Below are 19,350 nucleotides of genomic sequence, written 5' to 3' on the forward strand. Positions count from 1 at the left end.
CCCCTAATCCTCCCTTACCCCTTGGTTGACAAACCACCCTCCACTTGTCTTAATCCAACAAAGCTTCCTTCTGGCCCTCGTCCCTCCCCACAAAAAATCACGTTGAATTTTAACTATCTTCCTCGATAGAAACTTAGATTACATCAATTTGAATGGAAGTACAACAAGATGTTTGGTATTACTCTAAAAAAATGGGTGATATTGTGATGAGGTTGGTAGAATAACAATGAGCAAATGTAATTTTACAAAGTTACACTTTTATAGTAAATTTTTGCAAAGTCACATTAATTCACCTTTATTTCGATTAACTCATCATAATACCAAACATTTAAGTATGTCATATAATTATTTGAAGAGGAATAAAGTAAATAGAATGTGTCAAAAAAAAAAAAAAAGTAACTAGAATAAAGGACAGAAATAGGAAGATTACAATTTAAAACATTATTTTTTACAAAAAACAAAAGAAAACATTCAATACTCCAAAAAAAAACAAATTAATCCTCCCATATACTGCCAGCCATAATCTCAGCACTCAGCAGCCACCCCCACCCCCACCTCCACAGCCACCCCCACCTCCACCACCACAACCGCCTCCACCTCCAAATCCGCCTACAAATACACCGCCGTACCCGCTGCCACCACCAAAAACTCCGCGCCGTCGAATATGCATGGTTCGTAGTCCACAGTCGAATTTTGTAGAACCAGCTTTGGAACCATGCATGGTTTGAAATCCACCACGGACTTTGGGGGCGCTAGCTTTAGAGCCATGCATGGTTTGTAATCCATCACTCTTCTTGTTTATGTTATCATCTTTTCTCTTTTCATGTCTAGAGCAAAAACTTCCCATATCGATATATATCTTGTTTTGGTTTCAAGTATTCCTATACCCCTTTATATAAAAAAAATTATTGTCAACGTAAAAAAAAAAAAAAATTATTGTCAACGACCTCATTTACACGAAAAGTTTTATGAATTAATTAATATACGAACTATGACAATTTCTACTGTATATACTCGAAAAATTGAGTGTATTGGTATATATAGTTTTTAAATGAATAGATAAATAGTTAAATAAGTTGTTTTTTTAAAAGAAAAAAATTATTTTTTTATCATATACAATTATAACAATTAAAAATTATTTATCAAAAGTGTGGCGAATTAAAATTTAAATTTCTAAACTATTATTATTTATAATAGTGAATATTGATTTTTTAGGATAAAATATAAAAATTTCAGTATGATTCTTATAAAAATCGAAATGATGTTTTTCATAAGAAATTATATTTTCTAAAATATAAAAGTCGATAAATAGCTCTTTATTGTATAAAAAATTATCATTAATTTATTGATTTACGGAAACAAACGTACAGATACACTTAAATTTGCTAAGATCCCGAAAACTATTAATGAGACTTCTATAAAACAATCATCTCAAAACACTTTCTATATTTTGTTTAAGGAATCTCAACACACTTTCTTTTGTTAGCTGAAATTAACAGCGCTAATAGGAAGGATAAAATTACACAGATATATAATGTTACATCAAAGTTATACCGCTCAATATTGTTTTACTCGATACATATTTTTTAAATTAGACAATTGGATTATAAATTTATATCATATAAATCATTCATGTAAATTTTTTTACGAAAATATTTTTACGAAAATATAAAATCATTATAGATGTTATTAAGATACACCAAGTTTGACGGTGTTCTATAAAAGTGCATACACGGTTAATTTCGACTAAAGAAAAAGACCCGAGGTTATTTATATCGTTCGTTAAAGACAAACTTAAGATAGAAGAAAAGGTAGCAGAATTTTATTTATTTTCCTTAGTTTTTTTAGCAGTTAATTTTCTTAGTTATCTACTTATCTCTTTAGGCGTGTTACGAAACAATGTTATTGGCCATTAACCATGTTTTTTTGCCAAAGTCTCTTTGAAAAGTATATCCTGAATATTTATAAAGTGATGTGTGCATTATCCTGAATATTTTTATTGTGACATATATCACTACTCAATTTAAAAAACACAAGTATTTGTTTATTAACTCAAAAAACACAAGACTTTTACACTTTTTTCTCTACAACCATAGAACATGAAATGAGATTTTGACAAAAAAAAATAAAAAATTGTTTGTCATCAACTTCCTCCACCAAAATCACCCCATCCAGCTCCTCCTCCATCTCCACCATCACCATGGCCTCCTCCTCCATCTCCACCATGGCCTCCTGATCCAGCTTCCCCAAGATCAGCACATAGTGAGAAACCTTCACAACAACTTACCAAATAAAAACTCTTTCTTCTATTCAGCTTAGTTTGGTTAGAATCTTGAGGTCCTTTATAGCTTTGAGAGACATTATTACTCAAATATTTATTTTGTTTCTTCTTTCGTCGAAAGCAAAAACCCATAACAACCTCTTTCTGAATTCTCTATGTAGTTTTGTTTTTCAATTTTATGAAATCAAGAGCATGGTCTTTGGTAAATATATAGGTGATTAAAATATGGGTGTATGAACAATTCTTTGTCCGTGTAAGGCTTGATCAAATTAAACAATTTTAATAGGAGAAGGTACCCGTAGATTAATTTAATTTAAAGTAAATGACTATTTCTTTTTTTGAGGGAAAGTAAACGACTATTTCAATTTTCAACATTAAAATACTTGTGACAAGGCTATTCTATAACAATTGAAATCAGAGTGTTTCTTTTTTATTCTTTCAATTTTTTGACTTGGTACAACGCGATTACTTGTAGAATGTTCATAGTTTAAACTAAGAAGATAATTAAGACTTGAAGAGGTATTCCCCATATCAAAATAATGTGAATATTTAGTTTAATTAAAAAAAAATTTATGTGAACTGGGTATCTTTTGCATGCAACGGCATAAACTAATTGTTTAAATTTGATAAGACCATAATATATGGTAAATTTCTCCCTAAGTACATATTATTTTTTTAAAATCTAAAATATTCAAATTTTCAAATTAAACACAAAAATATTGAAACTATAAACACAATAAGGGTCCCTCTGTAGTAACCAGAAGCACCTGTTGTTTTAATATAAGAGTGTGACTTAAATTTTATAAAAAAAAATAGAGAACTAATTAACTAATAATAAAATTTTCCAATCTTCTTAATTATTTTTATATCACTTTTTCTTCTTTGTTTCTTTAAGCTAACCATATGCTATTGTAACAAAATAAAAAATAAAAAAATTCCCTGCAACTAAGGGATCACACAGTCACGTATTCAGGATACTAAAATTATTTCGTTCCTTGAAAGAGCTCTCTGCTTGATTTGGCACTACTACTAAAAATTCGGGTTATAGACGAAGGCGTTGGTCCATCGGTGCCTTAGGGGCAATCATTTGCGCCAGTGTATAAAAAGAAATTTGCAATTTTTTGGGATCACGCATTCACGTATTTCGGATATTAATTAGTGGTTGTCAAATTATTTTTAAACAATCCAAAGCATAGAGATAGTGAGCTTGAATTTAATTCATTCAATATTGGTCGAACAATTATTGATGTTGTCTCGATTATGTTAAACAACATGAAATTCCCAACTAGAGGGGAGTCGGTTAAGAGTGTGTTTGTTTGAAACTTTTTATGAAGAAAAAAATTAATAAAAATATCACTTGTCGTTTTTAAATATTTGCTTATGATTTTTTAAAAATGTCATTTTATAAATAAATAAATAAAATCATTTTAGACTCTGAAATAAAAAGCTATTATAAGTAGTTTTCACAAAACTTTTTTTTTAAACATGGAGATAACATTCGAATAAGTTAAAATTCATCTTTTTATAGAAATTATTTTTATAAATAATAAACAAACAGAAATAACTTCAATTTTCTTTTCTCTAAAGATTAAAGCTAATTACTTGTTTGAATAGAACAAAAGGTCTTGAACCGCAAATGCCAAATGTCATTGTAAATTACGTTATGTGTCCTTGTCATTGTAAATTGCTTGTTGCATGGTAGGGTTGGAAATCTCTTATGCCTCAAATGTGTTGCATGTAAAATTATACATCTTAGCCATGTAGGTCCGTTCTCATCATAAACTCTGAACTTCAAGTCACAAGTTGACATATAAATCCTTTTCATTGCCCCTCACCTAAGAACGTGTACCAATTGAAGATACTCACTTCAATTTTTGGAATTCATTAATTGTTTTTGTAACAAGCTAAAATGGAATTGATTAAACATCATCGTTAGCAATCTTCTCAGCGCAAGATTTGTCAAAAAGAAGCTTTAAAGTTCAGTACATAATACAAACAAAAAGAACATGTTTAACCAACGCACGTCGAAAGGACGTTGCAGCCAGCCGTAAAGACCTACAGAAACGTTAACGGTCCTCTTCGGCCACCAAAAAGACATATGTTTAACCGAATCTATAAATTGAGACAAAGATTTTTCCTTAAAATGAAAGACCCTGTTATTTCTTTCCTCCCAGATGATCCCAACCCAAGTAAACTAAATCTAATACATAAAAGAACACCTTGCAAATCAAACACAAGTAAGTTCATTAATTGTTAGTTCATGTTTTTGAAAATCAATATATCGTGGTTGAGTGACTGATACGACTTAAACATAAGACGGCTCAAATCCTTGTTTTAAGTTTTAAAGAACACATTTTTCTAAAATTTGTCTTCTATGAGGTTTAATCATGGAATCTTGTCAAATGAATTGTAAATTTTTTTACTTTTTGTTTTTTCAGTTTTAATAGAGAACTAAGTAATAACTGTTTTCATAAAACAAAATCATATTGATGTTGGTTTTAAACTTTCATAATAGGTTGGGTTGAATGATAGATAGGAAAGGTAAATTCACCCTCCGAAGCTACCTAAGTCTAGCCAACATTCTCCTCATTGAAAAGGTATTATGTGTGAATGTAATTAATATATTCGATTCTTACCTAATTACGCAACCACGGCTGGCAGATGACAAAGAGCAAAGAAAGTGCAAAATCAAAAGTGTCAAGCAAAGATGGATTCCTATACAAATTTAATAAATTATTTCCAGTTAGGCTAAATTCATGACAGCTTCTTAACATATATAGGATGTAACCAAAAAACAATAAATTAACATATAGGAAGAAAAATAAAAGGAAAAAACAAAATGGTTTATCATTAGTCGGTTTTATGGTGCTACCGTCTATAAGTCGACCTCTTTGAGAAACTAAAATGAAAACTAATATGACCAATTAGTGGGATTCATTTATTAAATTGAACTTCACTAATCTTCAACTTATGTCTATCTATCTTCGAAATGAATGGCAAATTAATAGTAGATAAATAGAGCAAACTCGAACTTACTTCTCTCTATTAATCTAACAATCATGGTCGGCTAACAAAAAATATTAAGTAGAAATGTTTAAGGATTCAAATTTTAATCAAATTGAAAATTATAAACATAATTGTATCAATAAACCCCAAATTTTTATGACTCCAAAGCATGTAAGAGGTCTAATCCTTGAAGGAAGGAAAATGAAAGGAAGGAAAAAAAAACACTATCAGTAATGTATAAAACTTCAAATTTAGAACAATCTATGCATGTATCTAACTGTAACACTCTATTTATCCACTAAATTACAAAATCATAAGAGAACCCTCCCATGATTATAAACATATTTGATACTATCAATTCTATGTTTATATAAAAATTAAAAAATTTAACAAAAAAATTATACTAAAATTATGTACATCAAGTATACCCCAACCTATTGAATTACCTAACACAAAAAAATAGCTTATGATTAAATGATGGAAAACATCATACACAACCATGGCCGCCGCCGTCGCAAGTGCAACCACCATTGCCAGAGATATCATCACCATCTTGTCGTGGTTTGGTGCTTAGACAACAACATAGAAGAGCCACCAACAACATGAATCCCCATGCTGTAGCCAAAGCTTGTAGCCAACTCAAGTAATTCTCCATTCTTCTTCTTCTTCTTACATATATATTCTTCTATGTCTCTCTGCCTTTGATCTTCAGCTCTTTTCATTACCTATATATACCACAATTAATTATGAGTTTTATGACTTGAAATCACCAAGGGGGTATGAATAATATGGTATATATGTTTACCTTTTAGGGAAAGAGAATAATGATATTAATTGGGATGATAGGGTATTTGGGTATGATATGGTATGTAGCACATGGTATGAGCTTGAAAGAGTGCAAAAAAACATGGGGCCAACCTGTGTGATTAGCAACACTATTGCTCATCATCCACCTCTTATAATCCTTTAAAGGCAAAGGTTAATAAATTTGTTTTGTTTTTGCTTGATAAAAGTGATTTTTATTGATTGGCATATATGCTTACAGCAAGAATCTTTGTCATTGTCATTTTTATGGAAAAAAATTGTATAATGTCCCTTTGAAGTCCAAACGCGTCACAGCATTAATGTACCCATAAAGATAAACAATAGGAAGAAGGAAAAATTAAAAAAGAACTTTTGTCTCCCTTAAAAGGAAAAAAAACACTTTTGTCAAAAGAAAAAAGAAAGGAAATAACAATCACCATTAAAAATTACTAAATTGTAGGAATAGCTCAAATGCATAAGGGTTGGGAAAAAAAAAACCAAAAAAAAAACTGAACTATTAGTAACAATTTTGAAACTGAATTTAAACAGTTCGGTTCAGTTCAGTTCAATTCAAAACAGTTCGGTTTAGTTCAGTAACTAAATTCAATTTCCTTTAGTTTTTTTTTATATTTTTTTCAATGGTACCAAGAATAACAGTTCGATTCAGTTCAAAATACAAACAGTTCGGTTAGTTCAGTTATTTTAAACTTAGCAAATAGTTCAACTCAGTTCGGTTAAGTTTTCATCCCGAACCAAACCATGTCCCCCCCTACAAATGCTGATCAACTAAACCATTTAAAGGCTCTTCATCTTGTAGCTCCAATTGATCAACATTTCATGTGACCAAAAGCCCTAGAATGTCACCATGATCAATTGCATTATTGTACCCAATACAAATATTTCATTAATATTTTTTAATTGGTTTTTAATCAATACTACTTATTAGTTTTGTCTAATCTATATTTTTTTTTCTTACTAGTTCCTATATTTCAAACGTAATTTTTTTTGGTAGTGGCCGGAGTTTGAACCCCGAACCTTGCATATTTTATGCATTGTCCATACCAACTGAGCTAAGCTCACGAGGACCATTATAGGTTTTTTAGGGGAATTATTGTAGGTTTGAAATATTAATTTTTATTGTGTTATATTTTGCCTCAAACCAATTATTTTACCATTTCTTTATAGGTATTATTAAAAAAATTACGAATTGCATCTTGGATATGAAAAAATGGGTACCATTTCTTCATAAATAGATATTATTAAAAAAATTACGAATTGCAACTTGGATATGAAAAAATGGTACAAATTAAACCGTACTAAATTATATAAAATCTAATTTTTTAAGTTAGCTATCAAAAATTGAAATTGAACCTCTTTTAATATTATCATTAGATCTGATGAATCTAAAATTAATTCAATCTGCACCGAGAACACCCCTATGAATGTTTAGTACTTTTTGGTATTATTTTTAGTATATATTGTGAAAAATATATATTTACTATGATACTTGAACAAGCTATTGAATCATGTTCAATTTATAAAAATATTAACTACTGTTGATTCTCGTGTATATACTACGTGTCCTCCAAAGAAAAAGAAATGTAAATTATATTTAATTCCAAAGAAATGTAAATTATATTTAATTCCAAAGAAAAAAGAAAAAGAAAAATATGAATGCTTTTGAAAAAGAAAAAGAAATATGAATGCAGAAAAAGAAAAAGCTAACTGCACTTAATTCCAAAGAAATGTAATTAAATTTACTAAATTAAATTCTGCAACAATACTGTAATTAAATCACCACTTGCAGTTAGAGAAATCAATAAAGTTAAAATATGAATGCTTTTGAAAAATAATGTAATTTCTAAGACTTTAGGGTAAAATTATTTAAATCATGAAAGACCTTATATAAATCATGCTTTTGGATAGAATCGAAGTTCTATCCACTAAATAAAAAAATGCTTCAGATGAAGGCATCATGCAAGGAAAACAAAAAAAAAATTGTGATGTTTATCAAAACAGAAACCACAGTACCAAAATAATATAAACCTACAAAGAAGAGCCATAAAAGCAATTGAAAATATCTTTACTTCACCAATTCCTCACAGCAATTAAGAATTCTCAGAACTAGTATGGGTGGCAATTCCTACGTTACATGATGTATCAAATATTCGAATGCTTCCACTAATAAACAATGAAACCAGTGTACTTTACAAAAACACGATTCCGAACATTTACAATCTGTTGGACCAGTTGGCAGCTTCCCTGGAAAGTTCCAATCCAATTATAAGATATTGCTCCCACTAAAAAGCAGCATACGGCATAACCTAAAACAACATTTATACTACGTCAGTTGCGCATTTCGTGTTGGAATTACGGACTTACGGTACAACTGTAAAAGACGTACAAAGATTTGGAAATCTAGAGGTAGAATGCTGATATTTCCATAATCAAGTGTATAAAAGAATGCTTTGTCACAAATATACTCAAAAAAATGACACCACAGAACAAGTTAACATCCCAAAATAAAAAGGAGGGGGGGCATGGTCCCAAATAAAAAATGGATGAAATCCAAGTCTCTGCAGCCTCAAGAAATCTAAATCAAACCAGAAGAAATCTACACTTTCAAGTTTACACGTCACATGAATAAGCCAAAACTCATACTCGTGAAACCCGATCCCTCATTTAGTCACCAACTAGACAAGTTACTGGGCAGAAGTTAAACAGAAACAGAGTGTTGGACACAAAAGGAAAGGAAACCACGCTTTCAGCTCAATTTAAATACACATTCTTTTATCGATCAAAATACTGCTAAAAAATGTAAGCAAGATGATAGATAGTAAAACAATTCATAAATCCAACAGAAGGGAGAGGCAAGATGATATAGTAAAATAGATCTTTTGAATATTTTTAAAAAGTGACAGTGGAAACCCAGAGGAATTGAGTTCATGTCTTGTTAAGACACCGCTCTGTATTTTATCAAGTACATAGAGTTTGTTTTACAAGTTGCTTACACACAAATTTGAAGACACAGAACTAAATAACATTAATGGAAACAACCCTATATACAAAAACCAAGCCTTATCCTTCCCAGCTTTAGGCTATCATATTTCATACCCTCTGTCTCTTGTTACCGTGTTTCTTTCTTACCTTGCTTTATCCCCCCAAGCCATATCACCCCATCCACTCATTATGTTGGTTTCCCATCATCAATCTCCCTTTTTTTTAATGGCCAAGTAATTTTATTAAAGAGCACAAAGGGGAGAACAAGAAGTCCCCACCTTGGCCAAGAAAAAGATACACTGCTGGCTTCCCCTCAACTAATTACTCATTTGGCAAAATTTTTGCAACTTCTTATGAAATTCACTTTCCTACACATACTTTTGTAGCCCGACACTTTTTTGTACCTCTGCCTCTGTATAAGCTAAAACTATCCCCTACCCATCTGATCTCCTAGTATAAGTATTGCCTACAGGTCTATCGTATGAAGAACCTTACAGGAAAGGGGCCGTCAATATATATCATGTTGGCAAACCCTAAGTTTTGGAATTTGGATAGAGCAATTAATTGAGAATTTATTTATGACAGCTGAGATTATTATACAACAATAGAAAATATGCAACTTAACAATGTTTGGCTCAAAGGAGGGAAGGAGGGGTGCAGGGGATGTATCTGATCCCACTTAATGGGAAAAGGCTTGGGAAAGGAACGGTGGCACCTGGACTATATTCTGGCTCTAGATACCACGTAAAAATGTGAGGTAAAACTGTATTTTTCATTATTACTCGACTAGAGTTACAAAGTTATGTATATATACAAGAGTCCTCTGAAGCCCCGATACTCCAAAAATGGTAAAGTATCGTATCCGACACGTATCCGATACCGATACGTCCCGATACGCGTATCGGAAAAGTATCGGGCAATTAATATTTATTTTTTTGAAAAACAATGACCGATACGTATCGGATACGTCCTGATACGCGTATCGGAGAAGTATCGGGCAGTTAATATTTATTTTTTGAAGGAAAAAAAAAATGACCGATGCGTGTTGGATACAACTAATTTGTACTCCGACACAGCTTACTTATACTCCGACACCTATACTTCTGTCTTACATATTTCCTTTAAAAAAAAAAAGAAAAAAAATAATAAGAAATAAAACTACAAGTCTCGCAGCGCTATCAAAATCATATTGTCTCTCCTAACCTAAAAAAATAGGGTTTCTCGTCACCACATAACAATAGCTATTCTCTCTTCTAACCATTACCACTGATTGAATTCTACTCGGTTTCTCTTCTCTCTAATGTTATGTTTCTTCTGCTGTTTGTTTTCGATATAAATTAGTGTTAACTGTTAAGTAGTCAACATTAGACAAAGATGTTCTTTTTTTATAGTACTTATGATGTTCTCTTTGGATGGTACTAATGATGTTTAGCTATTTTCTATCTAATTTGTGCGGAAAAAATATGTAATTGTCACTTGTTTTGATCATTTTCATTAATGTGAATGTTTGTTTATTATCATTTTTAGTTATGTTTATACATTGTGCACTTATACTATTAATTTTAAATTTAATTTTTTTAATAACGTATCGAGGCCGTATCGTATCGGGAATTTTGAAAATTTTCCCGTATCGCCGTATCAGTATCGTATCGTATCGGTATCGTGTCAGGTATCGGGGCTTCATAGCAAGAGTCTAATGGGTTTGGGCCTTATAACTAAAGTAGGCCTAATAACTAAAGTAAACATATAAAGTATTCTAACAGCTTGGTTGTTGTAAGAGAGAGAGGAGATGGGAGGGGAGGAAAAAAAAAAACTAATTTACTATTATTGCTTTGTAATAGGGAAAATAGAGAAATCTTTCGTTTTTTTTTAGAGTAATTTTGTAGAGGAAGATAAATGAATGCCTATGATTAATGAGTATATTTTTAACATTGTGAGTATTATAACAGCATAGATTGGACTACAAGAATTTATCCAACCCCCCCTAAAAATAAAAATCCTCCTCAAATACAATTTTATAGTTCCCCAAGTTAGGGGGGATTATGTATTATGAAGTAAAACAAAACCCCCAAATCCCTCCCCTCCCAAAGTCCTCCATCCTTCCTTTTTTTGAAAACCCTCCCCTCCCCAACTCCCAAAAAGACCCTAAAGGAATCCTAGCAGCAACAAGTATAGGGCAGCCCGGTGCACTAAAGCCTCCGCACACACAAGGTCTAGGAAGGGGTCCCACCATTTGGTGTATTTGTATGCAGTCTTACCCTGTTTTTTACACAAGAGGTTGTTTCCAGAACTTCAACCTATGACGTTTTAGTTAAACGACAACAACTTTACCATTGTGCCAAGGATCCCCCTAGCAGTAACAAGTGTTGAGCAAAAAAGGATAAGGGAGGGTGCTCAACGGTATACTGTTCAGCGGTAACAATAATAGAGGGTGCCTGACAGCAGTGTGTTGGTGTTTGGCTGTAACAACAATTGAAGGTGCCTAGCTGTGACAACGATGTAGGGAGGTGGGGGGTAGTTTTGAATTTCTACATAAAATACGTTTTAGATAGTATAATTCAAATATTCAATTTCAATATTTCATCTCTCCCTTCCTAATCCTTCTCGTATTTGAGGGAAGCCAAAATTAAGGAAAAGACATTTCAGTCACCTCTAACCCTCTACTTTGGCATCCAATTACCCTTAAGTAAGTTCTGTGGTACATTTCAATCAGATGCCTATTACTCTATAAGTCTATAACATACATATCTAATCTCAATCGTGTCAATGTAACGTTGTATTTAACAAATTTTATGCATAAACAATTATCAAGCATCTGAATATATATATATATATATATATATATATATATATATATATATATATATATATATATATATATATATATATAAACACAGTGGCAGAAAGCACTCACATTCAGTCCAGCAAATTTTATGTGAACTACAGCTCGCTGTAATTGCGCCATACAGCACGAAATTCTTCACGGAACGTGTTTAGACGTGCTTTCAGGTTAGGTGTTCTCAAGCTTGCATGCAGAATGGTAGCTGAAAAAGCGAGAAAAAACAACTTAAAAACAAGAACAGAAATGCTAAATAATATTACGATTAAAAATTCTCAATATGCAATTACCAAGAAGACCAATAGCAAGCGCCCATAAAACGGTCAGGAGACCAGCCGAAACAAACCAGAGAAAGAAGCTTGCTGTAAAAAGGGGGATAAAGGACACTGATGTCAAAAACCGAATGGAAATGTAGCAAAGATTCGGAAAACATCCAAAATTATTAATATAGCGAGAAAAAATAACTGTTTCACAGGCTACATTTACCAGAAGAAAATATCGAGACAAACACCCAACGCGGCCGACCACAAATATAAATTGCTCTCTTGGCTGATGGACGTCCACGAATAACAGGCCTGGAATTTAAATAATTACTTAAGATGCAGAAAAATCCAAAAAAGATGCACAGATATAAGAACAATCAAACATACGTAAGAGGAGGTCTCATTTTCGCAGCTAAATGAGGTGAAAATTGCCTAACGGTTCTTGTCACCTTCTCACTAAAGGTACCTGCAAAGCTGCAAAAAACAAAAACACCCATTAGATTAATGTGGAATAGATATAGAAATTCAGCATTTCCATTATAATAAAACTGGAACAGAGTCGCAAACTAAACAAAGACTTTATATTTCAAATTCTCTCATACTCATCAACTCCCTGGATTTGAGGAGATTTTGTAAAATATCTTTACAAATCGTCCATAGAACTTGAAAAATGTAATTTTCTAACAGCCCATGTCATCTGAGTATAACGTTTAGGTAGCTTATTGTATTCAACAGCTGTATCATAATTCATAACCCATTGACTACTTTTGTCTTCTTTTTGGTAACCATGATAATATCACAGCCATGCATAAATGATTTTACATTGACCCTTTTCCTCTCTATATAGAAAACAACTGGCCTACTAGTTAGGGAACATAAATTACCACTATACCAAAGTCACTAGCAAGGGTTTTGAATAGACAGATAAGTACATAATCTAAGATACCGTAATCTAATTGTCTAAACATGATCAAAGCCCAACGTTTTCCATCATAAACATCTTTCTTGTGCTCCAGACTAAACCATATTTGTTTGTTTTTGTCCATCCCACTAAAAGGTGAAAAACATTAACTTCCCTAAGAATCAATGTAAAAATACTATGAAAACCATTGTTTAAATATTACAAGTTGTTGTCCTGCTACAAAAATTAAGCATCAAAAGCCATATCCAAAGCTGGAAGTAAAACTACCATGTCATTCATATCATTTTAGTTTCATGGCAGGTTTCGTTATGGGGTTTGGTCCTGCAGTTAAAGTCGTCAATTTATATCATCTACTAAACCAAACATAATTTTATTTAAGGCATCTAAGAAGCATGTATTCAACATTCTACTAAAGGCTGCACAACATTTTCTTAACACATAAACCGCCACAAAATATGACTTATTATGAACTTGATGACATAAACCTACCAACTTGATAACTCAACCTGATAAATTACAGTACCACAACGTTGGGGGAGGTGTGACTATTATTTAACTGTGATGTAGAAAAAAAGGCATAAAAAACTGGGGAGCAACTTTACCCACCCTCATGTTTCTAAAAAACCAAACAGGACTTTGGAACACATCTGAAAGGGGCAAAAAATGTTTTAGTCCGGAAGTACACATCTGGAAGGCACAAAAACTGTTTTTTTCAGATGAGAGAAAAGCTCCTATTCCCTAAAAATTGAAGGAAAATTAGCTTTGTGGCACAAGCAAACAAACATCATGAAAACTTGCATCAAAATCCTAAAGTTCCAAACTGATACAAAACATACACACTTAAATAGCACAACATCACAATCCCATCGCACCAAAACATATATTAAAACAAATAGTTTAAAACATAACACATAATGAGAGACAATAAGAAACAAAGTAACACTGCTTACCTGTCATTTAGAAAGGCAATGCTTAACGCCGTAAGTAGCGCGGCTACAATAGCAAGCGGCCTCCGAAGAAAACCTAATACTGCAAAATTCAAAATTTGAGTGATAATGAGACAACAAGGCAGAACACACATAGCAAAATGTAAAAACAACAATAAAATTTAAATAAATAAATAAAGGATTTAATTTGTATACGCCGACAGTGTAAAACTTTTTCACACATGCAATTCATTCAAAAGTGACACTTTGGTGTGACTTGATTAGATGCATGTGCAAAAACGTTTTACATTGGTGCAAAGAAATTATTCTCATAAATAAATACTAAGCATCATGATCACTTACTGAGAACAGAAACAATCAAAATGAAGTAGTTGGTCCTGTAGCTGCAAATATAACCATAAACATCATTATTTTCAAACCCTAAAACTTCTTTACAGTGATAAATTAATAATTCAGAACACAAGAACAAGTAATTCCACAAATACTACGTGATTACAAATTTATCATAGAATCATCTAAACAAATTAAAACAAAAATCAATTTTCCGTTTGCAAAAATTGTAAAAGCTCAAAATTAGTTCAAAATCCTAAAAAACTCGCTAAAACAAGCTCATGCAAAAAAACAAAAAAACAACTTAAAAACAAAGGAAAAGAAAAACTGAAAACTTCCAACCCTAAAACATTGCAGACACATTACTTTCAATTAACTCATTTTTCCAAATTTTTACCAATGTCCACATATCGGTGTCATGTTCGGTGTCTTCTTAGATACAGAATCAAATAAAAACAAGTCAATTCTCAAGATACTACATAATTAAAATATGATCATCTATACAAAACTCTAGCACCGACACTTCTGAGTAAAGGCATATCTGGCACTAAAACATGTGATTACTTTCAATTATATCCGGCACTAAAACATGTGATTACTTTCAATTAATTCATTTTTTCAAATTTTTACCAATGTCCACATATCTCCATGTCAGTGTCATGTTCAATGTCTCTTAGATACACACTCAAATAAAAACAAATCAATCCTCCAAATTCTACATAATTAAAATAGAATCATCTATTCAAAACTCTAGCACCGACACTTCTGAGAAAAGGCATATCCGGTGTCCAACACTAAATCATGTGATTGTTTTCAATTAATTCACTTTTTTCAAATTTCTACCAGTCTCGACGTATCTGTGTCAGTGTTACGTATCCGTGTCAGTGTATGTCCGGTTTCATGTGAAAGTGCTTCATAGATACAAAAAAACAAATTAACTTTCCGTTTAAGCGGATTATACGATGAAATTAAAATTACAAAAAGCTCAATAAGTTCAAAATCATACAAAAATCAGCAAAAACAAAATCATGCAAACGAAACCTAAAAATCAAAGTAAGATCGAAAATTGAATGCGTAAAAACCTAAAAAAACGAAAATCGAAAATTGATTGAAATTGAAAAACGAAAAAGAGAGGAAGCGAAAGTACTAGTAGAGATTGCATTTGAGACGGCTATTCCATTTGTTCGAAGATCGAGGAACGGTGAATCGGGAGAAGAATTCAGAGAGAGGACGAGGCGGTGATGACCAATCGACTTCACGAAGCGCGTCGATGAGATCTTCAGCGGTTACGTTTCCCCAATCCATTTTCTTCTTCTCTGTGTGTGTGATTGGGTTTGGTTTCGGAGAGAGAAAGTTTGAGATTGAAAATTGAAAATGGAAGAAAGGTATATGAATTGAAAATTGGATTTCGGAAGAATGAAGAAGAAAGAAAGTTACGAATGAGTGAAGAAAAGAGAAGAGAGAAAGTGTAGCGTTTTAGTTATGACTTTTTGGTGAGGAAAAGGGTAAAATGGGAAAATGAAAAAAATTGTCTGAGCCCGGGTTCGAACCGGGGACCTCTAGTGTGTGAGACTAGCGTGATAACCGACTACACCACCCAGACGCGTTTAGTTTGTTGAAGGTTATCACTTTTTTCCATATATATAGCATAGATATTTTAGGTTTTGTTGGAAAGAATTGTTGTTGCATCTTTTTTCTTTTTTGGGTAGATAAAATGAAAAATAATTACTGAAACTCACAAACATAAATAGTGAGACTAGGATATAAATTCAGGTCACGACGTTCGAGCTAATAATTTTGACATTATTGCTAGTTGAGCTAGGCCTGGACTATTTTTTCTGTTTTATTTTATAATATGAGTAAAATTATATTATTCGTGGTCATGTTGTCAACATTTCTCCTTTTTTTGGTACTTCAACATTTCTCTTTTAGTTATGGTTAAAATCTCATGTATGTTTACTTAGGGCATAACTTAGATACAGTACCTTATGTACCGGTGGTACTGTTCTCCCAATTATAATAATACGCGTGTCCTTTTTATCAAATAATTAAAAACAAATTCAATTTTATTTTTTCGGTCATCCTCTCAATAAGTGAGTTTATGGAAACCACTACTTCTAACTGAGTTTCATCATCACTGTCCCTCTTTTAGTCTATCTTCTTCTGCCTTACTCCCTCCGTCCCATAATATAAGCACAAAAAAAAAAACTCATTTTCTTTGTCCCAAAATATAAGCAAAAAAGACAAACTTTTATCCTATTTAATCTTTATTTTTTTAAAAATCTCTTTTCCAAGAAAAACTTTTGTTTATTCTCATAAAATTAAATGCAAATTACATTCAATTTTCTCTCTCATTCATTTTTTCCATAACCAATAGCCAATGGAAATTGTTTTTACATCTTCCTATGAAATTTTTCCAAAGAAAACACAAAAAACTATACTCCAAATTCTTATGTTTTAGTTTTCTTAATAAGTGTGATTTTTTTTTGTTATAATTTGGGACGGAGGGAGTATAAAGTTTCAATTTTGATTAATGGGGTACTCTGTTTTTTCTTTTCCTGGTGTAAACAACGACTTCCAAAAAACAAAACAGTATTTATGTTGTTCTATTTTTTGTCTTCAATTTTTGAACTTCAATAACTCTTACAAAAGATTTTAGCGTAAATTGCCTGGTTTCAGCTGTTCATCTCCATTCCGATGGGTTTCGTATTGTAAATCCGGCCAATTTTTCTATCACGTGGATTTCACCTTTTCGCAGAACCTTGGCGGAGACAGTTTTAGGGTTGAATCAGGTTTGTTCCTCAAACTGTTTTTTGTCTTTTAGGAGAATTTTTTTGTCGTTTTGGTAAGATACTCCCACATCACAATCTTCTATTTTGTTTTGTTGTGGAGGTACAGATTCCCTATGTCCCACGGCTGTCTTTTAGAGAAAATATCCCTTTTGCCCTATTTGGAGTCTATAAATGGTTGTGTTGCTCTGTCGTTGGTTTCAGTTTCGTGGGTTGAGTTCAGATTCGTAAGCAACCGGTTTTGGGTTTGTGAGTCTTTGTTTTCCGATTGTGATGGATAGCTGTTTTCAGTCATTGGCAGCTGTTGTGCCTGGGAGGGAGGGGTGGCATTTTAAGGTCAGGATCCTTAGAATGTGGGAGGTACCTTCTTTCCTGAACCCTGATCAGTCAAACTCTCTGGAGATGGTGCTTATTGATGAGAAGGCATGTTTATTTGATTTGTGTGGTTCTAAATAGAGGGTCAATTGGCATTCAGTGTGTGTCTCTTTTTGCAATTTTGATGACATGTACCTCCTTATTAATCGCATTTGATTCTTGGTTTGTTGATGCTGATTTGGTAGGGTGACAAGATTCATGCCACTGTTCGGAAGCAGTTGTTGTACATTTTCCAGAAGAAGTTGGCTGAAGGAGATGCCTACAAGATGTCCTTTTTTGCAGTTGCTCCAAATGTTGGTTATTATTGCACTACTGCACATGAATTCAATCTGATTTTCCAGATGAAGACAAAGGTTCAGAAGATTGAAGGGTCTGTTATTCCAGATAATGGGCTTTCATTCAGCAAGATTGAAGATTTGTCGAAGCATACTGCTGACTATCCATTTTTAGTTGGTAATTATTGATTAATTGTGTAATTTCATTCTCTATGATTATGTTGACATTTTGTCGTGGTTGTATATGACGATTCTGATTGAATTGGTAGATGTTGGATTGATGACCGGAATATCCGCTGAGAGGGAGTATGTGAGGGATGGTAAGGTCTCCAAGATGATTGTGCTCGAGTTGACGGATGACAGGTGGTTTTATATCTTTACATGTACTTTGGATTTGAGTTGTGACTGCTCCATCCTTATTACATTTATTCTTTGGATTTTTGTAGTGGTAAGATCGAGTGTGCTTTGTTTGGCGCTTATGTTGATAACATTCAAAAATTGATGGGAAAGAGTACCGATGGACTACCTGTTGTTGTTTTGCAGTTTGCAAAGCTTAAGATTTTCTGTGGTATGTGTCTTCCTGTTAGTTGTCTGTGCTTAATTTGAATTGATGATTGTTTTTTGAGTTGATGATAAGAAACTAACTAAGTTAATGGTTTTTCTGTTGAGTTGTTGATTTATTAACATCAGTATTGCTTAATAAGAAACTAAATTAGTTAATGGTTTTTCTGTTGAGTTGATGATTTTTTAGCGTTGAGGATTTACCCCAGGTTATATTCATCTGTCACGAGTTTTATGATTCATGGCCCATGTGGCTTTGCTAGACTGAACTCTCCATGCATGAAAGATCTACGGTGTTCGAAGTGTAACAGCCCGTTTTTCGCTAGATTTATTTTATTATTTAATTACACGTGTTATGGGTGCTCTTATGTGATTATTTGAATCTGTGTGTATTTTTGGTTGGGAATTGTAGAATTCGGTGTAGAAGGGTATTTTAGTCATTTTGGACTTAGGGGCATTTTGGTCATTTTGAGAGTAGGGGTAATTTTGTAATTTTGAATGAGAATTATTTTAGTGCTTAGTAAGAGTATTATTTTACCAAGTTACTAGAGAGGGGTAGTAATTATTTTATTTACCGGTAAGTGACCGTTAGTGTTGTAATTTATCATTAAGTGAGTAGTGACATTTTGGGGTGTTAGAATAGAAATGGGTTAGGCCCATTAAGGTTGAGAGATAAGCCCAATTGAATAGAGCATATATATATACACTCTAGTTGTTGGTGGAATTAGGTTTTACAAACATTTCACATTTCATTTCATTGGAGAAGAGAAGAGATAGAAGCTAGAGAGAAGAGCAAGAACAAGGGTTAGAGGCAAGAGGGAGATTCACCATCTAGGAGCAAAATTGAAGCTTGAATTAGAGGTTCTTGGTGTTAGAGGTAAGGGGGTTAGTCTTTACTCATAATCATTTAGTTGTGACTTCTACCCTAACTTCTTACATAAGTGCTTATTTGAATAAT

At 32.6% G+C, this 19,350-nt stretch overlaps 2 protein-coding genes, 2 long non-coding RNA genes and 1 other non-coding gene across 5 annotated transcripts; 1 reads left to right on the forward strand and 4 right to left on the reverse strand.

Annotated features, from left to right (window-relative positions):
* Positions 1 to 3,784: 3,784 nt before the first annotated feature.
* On the reverse strand, positions 3,785 to 4,999 carry LOC146907698 (uncharacterized). Its single transcript, XR_015020653.1, has 2 exons — positions 4,918 to 4,999; positions 3,785 to 4,185 (listed from the first exon to the last, which is right to left on the reverse strand). It is a non-coding gene; the product is annotated as an uncharacterized LOC146907698 (long non-coding RNA).
* Positions 5,000 to 5,523: 524 nt separating this feature from the next.
* LOC146907699 (uncharacterized) lies at positions 5,524 to 6,293 on the reverse strand. Its single transcript, XR_015020652.1, has 2 exons — positions 6,093 to 6,293; positions 5,524 to 6,012 (listed from the first exon to the last, which is right to left on the reverse strand). It is a non-coding gene; the product is annotated as an uncharacterized LOC146907699 (long non-coding RNA).
* Positions 6,294 to 8,153: 1,860 nt separating this feature from the next.
* Positions 8,154 to 15,837, reverse strand: LOC146907700 (PRA1 family protein A1-like). The gene is made up of 8 exons (XM_085730835.1): positions 15,540 to 15,837; positions 14,405 to 14,445; positions 14,066 to 14,144; positions 12,581 to 12,667; positions 12,417 to 12,505; positions 12,221 to 12,292; positions 12,006 to 12,135; positions 8,154 to 8,415 (listed from the first exon to the last, which is right to left on the reverse strand). Exons 1-7 carry the CDS (start codon positions 15,695 to 15,697, stop codon positions 12,032 to 12,034), a joined length of 630 nt encoding a protein of 209 aa, XP_085586961.1. The 5' UTR covers positions 15,698 to 15,837; the 3' UTR covers positions 8,154 to 8,415; positions 12,006 to 12,031.
* Positions 15,838 to 15,921: 84 nt separating this feature from the next.
* On the reverse strand, positions 15,922 to 15,995 carry TRNAV-CAC (transfer RNA valine (anticodon CAC)). The gene has a single exon. It is a non-coding gene; the product is annotated as a tRNA-Val (tRNA).
* A 1,459-nt stretch (positions 15,996 to 17,454) lies between these two features.
* LOC146907702 (uncharacterized) lies at positions 17,455 to 18,437 on the forward strand. The gene is made up of 4 exons (XM_085729151.1): positions 17,455 to 17,604; positions 17,742 to 18,009; positions 18,101 to 18,194; positions 18,278 to 18,437. Exons 1-4 carry the CDS (start codon positions 17,455 to 17,457, stop codon positions 18,435 to 18,437), a joined length of 672 nt encoding a protein of 223 aa, XP_085585277.1.
* The last annotated feature ends 913 nt before the right edge of the window (positions 18,438 to 19,350 follow it).

The sequence above is a fragment of the Medicago sativa genome, chromosome 7, assembly GCF_051527215.1.
Source record: "Medicago sativa cultivar Bolivia chromosome 7, Bolivia_mono, whole genome shotgun sequence".
In the NCBI taxonomy this organism is placed as follows: domain Eukaryota; kingdom Viridiplantae; phylum Streptophyta; class Magnoliopsida; order Fabales; family Fabaceae; genus Medicago; species Medicago sativa.